The 11,178-nt window shown below is 31.6% G+C and overlaps 1 protein-coding gene across 1 annotated transcript; it reads left to right on the forward strand.

The window, feature by feature from the left end:
* Nucleotides 1-3,115: 3,115 nt before the first annotated feature.
* Nucleotides 3,116-4,566, forward strand: LOC105165231 (stress-related protein). Its single transcript, XM_011084176.3, has 3 exons — nucleotides 3,116-3,269; nucleotides 3,335-3,562; nucleotides 3,773-4,566. The coding sequence occupies exons 1-3, from the start codon at nucleotides 3,231-3,233 to the stop codon at nucleotides 4,262-4,264; spliced, it is 759 nt and encodes a 252-aa protein (XP_011082478.1). The 5' UTR covers nucleotides 3,116-3,230; the 3' UTR covers nucleotides 4,265-4,566.
* Nucleotides 4,567-11,178: the final 6,612 nt, after the last annotated feature.

Raw genomic sequence — 11,178 nt, forward strand, 5'->3', positions numbered from 1 at the left:
GATATTTTATATTGATGTCTGTGGCCCAAAAACACTTGGCCTGAGAAAGGATATACAGCCTAGTTCGGGCCCACCAGCCCATGATGAAGATGGCAGCCCATGATGAGGACGACTAATGGAATATTACCAAGCTTGGCCCAAGAGAAAAGGCCAGTACACGACTTACCAGACTACAGACCTGCTTTCCAAACCCAGCTAAGAGAAGGGAGGCGCCCCCAAAGTTCTGGACTCCTTGACCTAGAAAAACTCCTTATAGAGTACGAGTCCTCTTCCAATCAAAAACGTGCTGATCAAGCTAGAGATAAGAGAAAATCATGCGTTATCCACAGTTTTTTTGTCCCTTTTTTTCTCAGAAATGTAGGTTACGTATAAAGTCCCCACGAAGGGGGACTCCTATATAAATATAGGCAGCACCCCTCAGCACGAACACCTTCAAGAATCTGAAAACTGTCTTGCTATTTTGCTACTACACTCAACTTGTGCTATAATCATATTTTGCTCACGAAATTCTTATTTTTATTTCAATTTTTCATTACGATTTATTTCTATATTTATTTATTCCTAAATTCGAAACTAACTTGAGCATCGGAGTGCTAAAGTGTTATTTTTCAGGTCCTATTTCTCAAGTTATTTTGCTCTATCAGCCCGAATTCATCATCAAGATCCAAGAATCTTGTGTTAGCTGTGCTTTTGGATGTTTATCTTCGAGTTGGGGGAGACCCTTCATCAACGAGGACTCCTATTCGATAAGGAGTCCAGGGCTTTAGGGGGACCTCCCCCGTCTGTAAGGAGTTCCAATCGTTAGGGATGTCCTCCTTGTTAGCGCTGATGTGGTTTTAGGGTGGCTGTTGACCTCTGAGCTGATGAGGTGCCACGTGGGAAAGTGGGCTATCATGCGTATGGGCTTTTTGGGTCGAATGTTGTGGCGGGCTTTGATCATGGTTCGAGTTGGGGGATGTTCTGGGCCTCTTCCCTTTGCTAATCTATTTTTGTGGGGGACACTCGCCAGGGCCGCTACCAGGTCTTCGTGGGCGTCCTAAAATATTACGGGCATCTTGTTTCTTAAATCGATTAATTCGTTGAAACAACTTAATTGAACCAAAATTTATTTGACTTTTACTAAAGAGAAGACATTTCGGTACAGTATTCCTGCGTACTAAAAATTCTCAATATTATCGATACGAACGCCCTTACTAGAGATCAATACGCACATACATCAAAAGACAAAAATGTCTTTAAGCAATTGTTGATATGATTTTCCACTGCAAGAGTCTGTATCTTTTTTGCAGTGTTGATTTTATTCTGATAAAACCAATACGTCATCCTATATTTTGGTCATACACCCTCATTTACATATATTGATGTAACTGGTCATAAAAACTATAAACACCATATTCTTCAACTGTTATGTATGAAATATTTTTCATACAATATTGATTTCATCATTACACCAACTTTATTGACTAAAGTATCAAAAAAATTATAATCGAGACAAACCCAATATATCATTGACTTTAACTGTGCTTAAAAACTTTTTTCTTTCACTAAGTAAATTACAATAACTCAATCTCGATAGCATCCACATGATTAATAACAATACATAAATCACAACAACCCACATAAAATGAGACAAAAACCCACACATCTTGAACCCATAGCCTCAAACTTTTTCATAGAATCTCAATTTCAATTAAACCACTCAAGTATGATAATGTGCTTAAAGAAATGCAATGACTTAAAATCATAAGCGATCTTCATCGAAGAAGCTCCAATGGAAACAAAGATGAATGATGTATATTATCAAAAGAGAGAATATGTCTATTGTTCACACACACTCATTTGAACACTACTCAAAGAGGGTAGTGATGTGCTGTACCCATTCTCCAGGCCCACAGCATTACATAAAACAGAATCTTAAATCACCAAATAAGGTATGGTTAGTGGGCCCTAAAATAGAGCCCATAATCTTCTAGAACACTTTCAAATTCTAAACGTAGGCCCAATGGATGAGATCTTGATAGGTGTGCCACCTCCCCATCCCTCCGCCTCATCACTATCAAATAGAGTTAAATACAATTTATTCTCCTATAATATATAAAATAAGTAAAGACAGAATATTTTTTGTGAATTTTTTTTTTAAAAAGTATCCATTGTGTTTTAAAAAATAAAGCATCTATCAATGATTTAGATAGAGAATAATTTACTTCATTTTTCAAAATACAAAAGATAATTTGTTATTTTATTTTTCACAAATTTTTTTTGACTCATTTCTCATATGACAGGAGAGTAAATAGCATTTTTCCCCTGTCAAATAAAGACCACCAACTTATTACCAATGTTAGGTAGTGTTTGGGTTAAATCTCGGTACATGCTTTGTAGGTAGGTAGGTCTCAAGTTTTGATAAATAAAGTAATAAATTGAGATAATTATATTTATATTTTTTCATTTATTATTTTTTATATAAATTATCTTTATCTTTTAGGTTACATGTACACTTATTAAAAAAATTAATATAAATTATTCCAACTATTTAGAAAATTGTCCATCCTCTCAAATGTGAACATAAATACAAAAATTACTAATATATTTAACTGTTAAGAGTGATTTCTATAATTATACAAAAAGTATAGATGATTTGTTTAAATAAATAAATATCAGAACATGTAAGTGTAATTATTCCTAAAAGATATTGTAAGTCGATAAAATGAAGACTATGTTATATAGTTTATCACATTTGTCTATCAACTATTATACGATATAAGCAACCATCTCACATTAATTGCAAATGAAAAGTTTGAGCAGTTTACACGTTCTAATATTAATATTTAAACGAAATATCTTTTTAATATAGAATTATATATTAAATTCATACAAAATTAAAATAAACAATATATTATGCAACGAGATGCGGATGGAATCATAATCAGTATCCTACAGTAGCTTTTTCACTTAATTTGCAAGAACTTTGATGTTAAAGACAATGAAACAGCATCAAGAGTAGGAGTTTTAGCACCTTATAAACCTTGTATGACTAATCGAACGCAAATCCCACCACAAAAAGAACACCAAAAATTGACCTCAACTCTTTTACTTTCTTACCCTCGACAAGTAATTATCCTCGAAAAACCCTCCTTATAAAATGCGAACAAGTATCTCAACCTTCTCGCATGCTGTCTTCCTCTCCTCTATAAACATTTGTCTGAAGCGGAAATTTCATTCCCCAAGTGGAAATGGCGGAACCAGAAGCCAGACCACCCACCGATCAACCGGTAAAAATGCCTCCTCTCTTCTTTTAATCACTAATTATCTCTGATTTTGTGAATTTTCCTTTAAGGTTACGGAAGATGAGGAGAAAAAGCTCAAATATCTCGATTTCGTCCAAGTTGCCGCAATTTACGTCGTCGTATGTTGCTCCGCACTCTACGAGTATGCGAAGGAAAACTCCGGTCCTTTAAGACCCGGGGTTCAGACAGTCGAAGCAACCGTCAAAACCGTCATCGGTCCGGTCTATGAGAAATTCCGTACGGTCCCGTTCGAGCTTCTCAAGTTCGTGGATCGCAAGGTTTGCCGCAGCCCCTTTCCTGTTTACTGTAACTCTTCAAATACATTTTTGGCAAAAATTATGAAAACTGCAGTACACATTTGTGGTTTGGCACTTTTTGATGTATGAATTGATTTGTCTGATGATGTCGTGATTGTTTCATAATTATTATCGTGTTTGTATGCATATCAAAATCGGTTCTTACACTCGCTTGGGTCACGTGCTTTGCAGGTGGACGCATCCATAATCGAGTTGGACCATCACGTGCCGGGAATTCTAAAGCAGATATCGCGCCAAGCTTGGATAGCAGCTCAGGCGGCTCCAGAAATGGTGCGGCAGCTGGCATCGGAGGTGCAGAAGAACGGCTTGGTTAACACGGCTTCAGAAATCGCCAAAACTGCCTACACCAGGTACGAGCCTGTGGCGAAGGAACTCTACGCCAAGTACGAGCCAGTAGCCGAGCAGTACGCAGTCGCGGCTTGGCGCTCACTGAACCGGCTCCCTTTGTTCCCCCAAATCGCTCATATCATGGTCCCAACGGCTGCCTACTGGGCCGAGAAGTATAATCAAGCCGTTGCAGATGCCGCTGAGAGAGGGTGCACGGCGTCGTATTACCTGCCATTAGTGCCCATTGAGAGAATCGCCAAAACATTCGGAGAAGCCGAGAATGTCAATGAAGCCGCTGTTTCAGTCAATGGTGAATACGTCGCCGTGTCGTCATAAATCCTGCGTCGTTTCCAATCGAGTCTTGTTGGGAGAGAGGGGTATTTTGGTAACATCCCAAAATTTCATTGTACTGTTCGGAAATTTGGTTTAAATTAGACAGCCTCATTGAGGTTGTCTTGAGGACATTAGCATGGTGATTGTTCTTGTGATTTGAGTGTTTTGGAGATAGAGAGAGAAAAATAGAGATAAATAAGTGTGTTTTGAAAATAGATTATATGTTTGGATTTGTATTTTGAGGTTATTTGAGATATTTTAAAATAAATTGTGTAAGTTTGATGTAGGGATTTGGGAGACAAAAATCACTGTCCATTGTCAAATCATGTCTCTTTTATATTATATATATATAATATATATAAAAAGTTGTATAATAAAAATAAACAAATAAGATGTAAAAATACAAAAACAAACATTAAGTGTATTTTATTTTGTTTTGAAAATACGAAAACATAAAATCAAACATAATGTAGAAGTCTCCAGATTAATGAGATCATCTGCCCATTGGAATCGTAGGCATATTCCTAAGTAGTAATGAAGAACTAGTGATCTCGTAGTCATGCAAAACTTGTGGTCAAGAACATATAATTTGATCACTTAAACCTCCACACCTACGAAGCTAAGTTATTAATATTCTCGAATTTTTTGGTATAATTTAGGTAAATTATAGTTATTTTTTTAAAAATTTATCATAATCTTGAATACCGCTGAGGTAAAAACATGAATAGGTAAAGTAAATAATTCATATAGCATATTAGTTCATAAAAATATTTTAAATTATAATTAGGGTTAATTACACTTAGACTCCCTCTAAACATGTGAGATTAAATTCTAAATTATACTTACACCCCTTCAAAAATTCACTATTTACATATGATCCCATTTCATTAGGATTTAGACGAAAAATACTAATGTTATGAAAAAAAATTATAAATATTTCTAATTTACCCCTCATTTATTGTTCTCCTGTAACAATTTTATACTTATAAGGAAAAAAATATAATGAGGCTAGCATCACTTCATATATATATATATATATATATATATTACATTTATCCTTTTATAAATACAAAAATATGAAAGAAAATGTTAAATGAAGTGCACAATTAAAATTTATATATTTTTTTGGCTTACATCTGCAGTTTCCACTCAAACTCTAATGAAAGGGGACTAGATGTAGGTAGAAAAGTTTAGAAAGGGTGTAACTATAATTTCAAAACTTCTTTCAAGGAAAGTGATATTTTGCATTTTCAAATGGGCGTTTAAGTCTAATTAACCCTATAATTTAAATGCAAAAAGACATTTTTACCAAGTTATAACAAAAATTGAAAAAAAAAATTTAATGGTAGCTAACGAAATTGATTCGGACGTTAAAATCAGGGACATATTTATAATTTTTTAGACAACACAAAATATATTTATAATAGTGTCTATAAGTTGATTGTAATTTTTCCTATAATTTAATATCAAATTGTATATTGCATGTTAAATTTACATGATGATCTATGTGTATATATGTATAATATGAACACATGCCATATGTTGTCAACTTGTGTTAGGCCCAAAATATGTCGATTTTTCATTGTCGATAATTCTATTTTTGGATGATGACATTAGGGGGACTATCAAACATTATTAGGGTAAAATCCAAACCCGAGTGCTCTTAGGATCCGACGAACACGACCCGATTACGGATGATAAGACCAAGGATGTAATATTGTGCACCAAATCCTGATTTTGGGAAGGCAGTCAACCCGGAATCCATTTTGAATGTTGTAATAACCCGGGGCGGGCATGTGTCTGTTTTGTCGTATTTGCCAACTTGTTTGTATGTTTGTGGAGCTACAATGTCTCAACAAGTTTTCACGAAATGATTATTCCGTGGCATTTAAATTCCCTTAGTTAGAATAATTGCAATTAGCGCATGAAATGATTCGAGTCGAGCCGTAAATATAATTATTCAAACTTATTTGAATTCATAGTAAAAAAATTATATTTGAATTTTGGTTGGATATTACTCTGATCAAGTTTTTACTGATTGATTTCAATCGAGTATCTGTTGTGGATTTTGTATGATTTGTATTTATAATTATATTTCAAAATAATTTAACATGTAAAATGTCAATATGATAATTACACAATTTCGTATAGTAATGAAATAAAATTCAAGAAATTAGAAAAGTTGCACTAATGAAGAGTCACAACATTGTTGTTGTCCTAAAGCCATGATTGTCTCCCTACGTGCAGGTTTTAACGACTGATCATGACTCCATGATATATAAAACTCCAATAGCACTCAGTAGTGTCTCATCTCATGTGCACGACCACGAGAAGATTAAAAACCTATCCACGGTCATGTTGCTAACACTCAAAGTTATTTGTGGGAGTATGAAATGTATTTTTCTCTTTATCAAAATATGAACTATTTTCCTCAACGTGCCAAATAAAAATATTGATGACCCTTCTAAATACTTTAAAGAATCTAACCGTTATAAAAACTAAATGGCCTAAATAAAATTAGTAATCATCATAGTAAAATTAATATTAAACTGGCCACATAAATATAAAATTATAACGTGCAAATACTCATAGATCATTATAATAATGAGTTATAAACCTCAAATAATATTAAATTAAACTGGCATATTAATTAAATCGAAATAAAGTATTGGAAACAATCTGACAATTTAAAATTTTTTAAAATTTATTCCCAATAATATCAAGTAGTTTGATTTAAATTTAATATTTAATTGCAACAATTTTATCCTAACATATCCTTTACTTTATCTTATAATATAATTTTCATGTCGGGACTTTTCAACCTTAATTTTTAAAACCTATTCACTATATTTGTTTTCATTTGAAAATGTGTTAAAACATGTATGATATTTGACTCGTTACATTACACCTTATCTTAATATTTTTAGCTCATTTGTGTCGTTCCCAAATGAAAGCCAAACCTCACAAATCATTTCAACTCCAGGCATAAACAACCCTACCCAAATTTTGTGTCTAAGCCCATGCTCACTTACAAGCCTCTCTCTCTATTGCCATGTATAAGCCGTCTGCCAGCGGTCAATAGTCCCCTTGGTGGAGATCCATTTTCTCCCTTTTCATAGATCGCCGCCATCTGAATGCCGTTTATTGCCTCAGCTACGTCACCATCTATACCACCCATTTATAAGATACATGATTAGACAATGAACAGTGAATTTTATCTCCCAAATACAAAACCAAACATACGCCGCCTCTTTTACACTATTTGAAATTGTCTCTTAAAAAATTCCAAACATACATTACTTCTTCCATATATTTACTAATCTTTATTTTTCTTTCTCTGTCTTCACTAAATATAATAAAACACTTTAAAAATAAAACTAAAGATAATGATTAATTTCCCCAAGATTGTAACCAAATCCAATAAAAGATTGAGCACTTAGAAGGAGTGATCCCACTTTGACCAGTTATGGGTGCAAATGGAATAATAATTGACACTACACACACACACACAACATTCCACATGCAGGGACAATATACACCCTACGTCCCTACACATCCGATTACTTGTCCACAATTAATTTCTTTGATTGAATAAAACCTAATAAATTTCGGATACTTAAAACCCAATTTACCCACTTCTGATTTCCTAAATTTAAGGGATAATTATATTTACACTCCTTAATTTATGACTTATTTATATAAATTATCCATATTTTTTAAGATAATTACACATATATTTATCAAAATATTATTATCACCTACACAAACTACCCCTTACTTTTTTTAAGAATTACACACCCTCCTAAAAATGTAGCATCATTACACAGACTATCCCTATTTTTTTACTATTCATGAGTAATTTCTGTAATTATGCAAAAGATATGGGTGATATGTGTAAATAAATCATAGATCATGGGGTATAAATATAATTATCCCTAAACTGAATTACATTGTATTTTTTTTCTTTTTATTTTTGGTAATAATTGTTTTTCCCAAAATTTTAAAGGGCTTAATACAATTTACCCTTATAATATTGCAAACGAGCAAATTACTCCTTTAATGGTAAAAAATAGCAAATTCACTCCACTCCCCGTATTTTTTAGAATAAAGCAATTCACCTCTCTATTTGAGGAGGTAAATTATTTCATTTTAAAAAATATAGGGAATAAGTTGTTGCATTCTAAAATATATAGAAAGGTGAATTGCTATTTATTTTTCATAAAAGAAAAATTTGCTTATTTATAATATGATATGAAGTTGGTTGCATTTTTCCTAAATATTAAACTAATATTTCCAGCTAATGATGCAATGATTGTTAAGTCCACGTAAAGAACACATGATTTCTCCTAAGTTAGAGACCATGCAATGCATGATTGGGCTGATGCGTGATTCCTTCTCCACTTTGTGAGGTGCGCATGTGAATTTTATCACTAATCTTGTAAATAAATATATATAATAATTGTTTAGTCCGCTAATCCTCTATGTATATATATAAATATATTATGTGTACATATATACATGCATGTGTCGGTATATTCAATTTTTTTTTGTTTTAATATATTGGGTGGATAGTGGATGGAATATATATTTTTTATGAAAAAATATTGGGTATATCGGATCGAGCTCCTCTGAATTTGATATAATTATAAATATTTTATATTTATATAAAAAATTATTGATTATTGATATTTGATAAAATTATGTAATTATTGAATGAGGGTTTTGAATTTATCTACTTTGTCTTTATTGTATTTTTTTTTTAAATAACAAATTGCAAAGAAATCGGAAGAGGTGGATGTAAAATTTTAAAAATTTGTAAAACACTTGTCCACTTAGTGCATACTTGTTATTTAAAATTTTAAGAAATAATTAAAATTTTACAATTTATAGTCCATAAATGACATTGATCAGTTAATTACCGGAGAGTAGCGGATTGGGAGGGTGACCGTTAAAACTAGAGGAAGATTGATAATTTTTTAAATAATAATGAAGGTATTTATAATTATGTAAATTTTTAGAGGAGCTCATTGTAATTACTCAAATATTATTTTATATCATAATTACAGGAAATCAAGACTAAGTTTGATTGTACATATTAATTATAAAAAACTAATAATATTAATCGCCCACATTACCTGCTTCTTTGTAATTATATTGGGTAAATTACAATGACCTCTCACGAAATTTGCTATAATTATAAATACTTTCTCGTTATTTGTTACATTATCAATATCCCCTGATTTTAATGGCCTTCCAACAACTAACCCTTTCTGTTAGTCTCCGCTAGGTTTTTATCCATTTTTTGTCGTGAATTGAACAAAATGCCCTTATGGACTAAAAATTATAATTTTATTTATTTTTTAAATTTTTTTATCGATTAAATGGATAATTTTTTTATAATTTTTAAAATTTGTCCATCCATCCTGTTCGATTTTTCTATAAATTTTAATTTTTTTAAAAAAATAATACAGTAGTTGTATAGTTGACAATTTTATACTTCCATTCAAGAATTACATAATTTCATAAAATATTAAAGAGTATTTGTAGTTTTTCAAACAATGAGCAAATATTTATAATTATGTCAAATTTTGAAGGGGATCGTTGCAATTTACCCTTATTATATTATATATATCTCGTGTGTTATCATTTATTTCCCGAATTTGGGGAAGAAGGGAAAAAAATAAGGTAGAAAAAGGGATGGGCCTTGAAATATTGATTAAGTCGCTATACGTTTTCAACGTCATTATTTGGATTTCCCAAAAAAGGAGGGGGAATAATTTGTTTAAAATCGTGCTGCCAGATTCAAATTTTGGCACAGGCAGAGTCGTGTATTTGGTAATGTGTACAAAGAAAGAGTTGAATTTGAATACTGAAAATGCTTTGGCAAACGATTGACTCTCTTATTTTTTAGATGGCAGAGCAGACTTCACCTTAATTTGGTCAACCACCCAAAATCCTTTTTTTAAATGATAAATTATTATTAAATAAAATTACTCAATTATAAATATTTTTGTAAAATATCAATTACTAATAAAGATAATTATGAAAATCATACCCTAACCAATCACATCATATAAATAAAATCTTAGAAAAATTGTACTTTTAGTCCCACAGGATTGGGCGTGTTGCACTTTTGGTCTACAGTTACAGGCTTAGCATATTTAGTCCAATAGGATAAATATTGTAATATTTTTTGGTATCATAGAATAAAAATTATAGCACATTTGTTTATATTCTATGAAACCAAATATACCATAATTTTTATCATATAGGAAAAAAAGTGCTACAATATTTAGCCTATGGAACGAAAAATACGACTATATTTATTCTTTGGAACTAAATATACTAAATCCGTACACTATAGGACCAAAGTGCAACACACCTTATCGTATGAGACTAAAAGTATAATTTCTTCAAAATTGAACAAACCTACTATACAGTATAACACCATTAAGTCTCAACTTCGCTGCGGACAACCAAAATTCAAGAACACGAACACTAAGTTTGGCTTCATGTTTTGGTATTTTCGATACAAGATAAACCACACCCAATATTTATTTTTATAATTTTTACACCTTATTTGTATGTATTTTTATTTTTCACTTTCTATATATAATATATATACACTTATGTATAATATAAACGAGACATGGTTTGCAATGAATAATGTCTTTTGTCTCCAAAAAATACAATATTAACATAATATTTATATATAAAATAAATACGATTTGATAATGGATAGTAATATTTGTCTTTCAAATCCCAATGTCAAAACTATACTATTTATTTTAAAATATTTTAAATGCCTCAAAACACAACTCCAAATATACCATTTATTTTCAACACATACTTATTTATCTTTATTTTTTCTCTGTATTTCCGAAACACCAAAATAAAACGATTAAAAATATAAATCC

This window comes from Sesamum indicum, linkage group LG6, assembly GCF_026168435.1.
Source record: "Sesamum indicum cultivar Baizhima isolate 11 linkage group LG6, ASM2616843v1, whole genome shotgun sequence".
Lineage (NCBI taxonomy): Eukaryota > Viridiplantae > Streptophyta > Magnoliopsida > Lamiales > Pedaliaceae > Sesamum > Sesamum indicum.

Bases quoted from the DNA above. Each gene is read 5' to 3' on its own strand.
- LOC105165231 (XM_011084176.3), top strand. From the start codon at position 3,231: ATGGCGGAACCAGAAGCCAGACCACCCACCGATCAACCG. The intron at 3,270-3,334 runs GTAAAAATGCCT...TTTTCCTTTAAG, and splicing joins GACCACCCACCGATCAACCG to GTTACGGAAGATGAGGAGAA. The intron at 3,563-3,772 runs GTTTGCCGCAGC...CGTGCTTTGCAG, and splicing joins TCAAGTTCGTGGATCGCAAG to GTGGACGCATCCATAATCGA.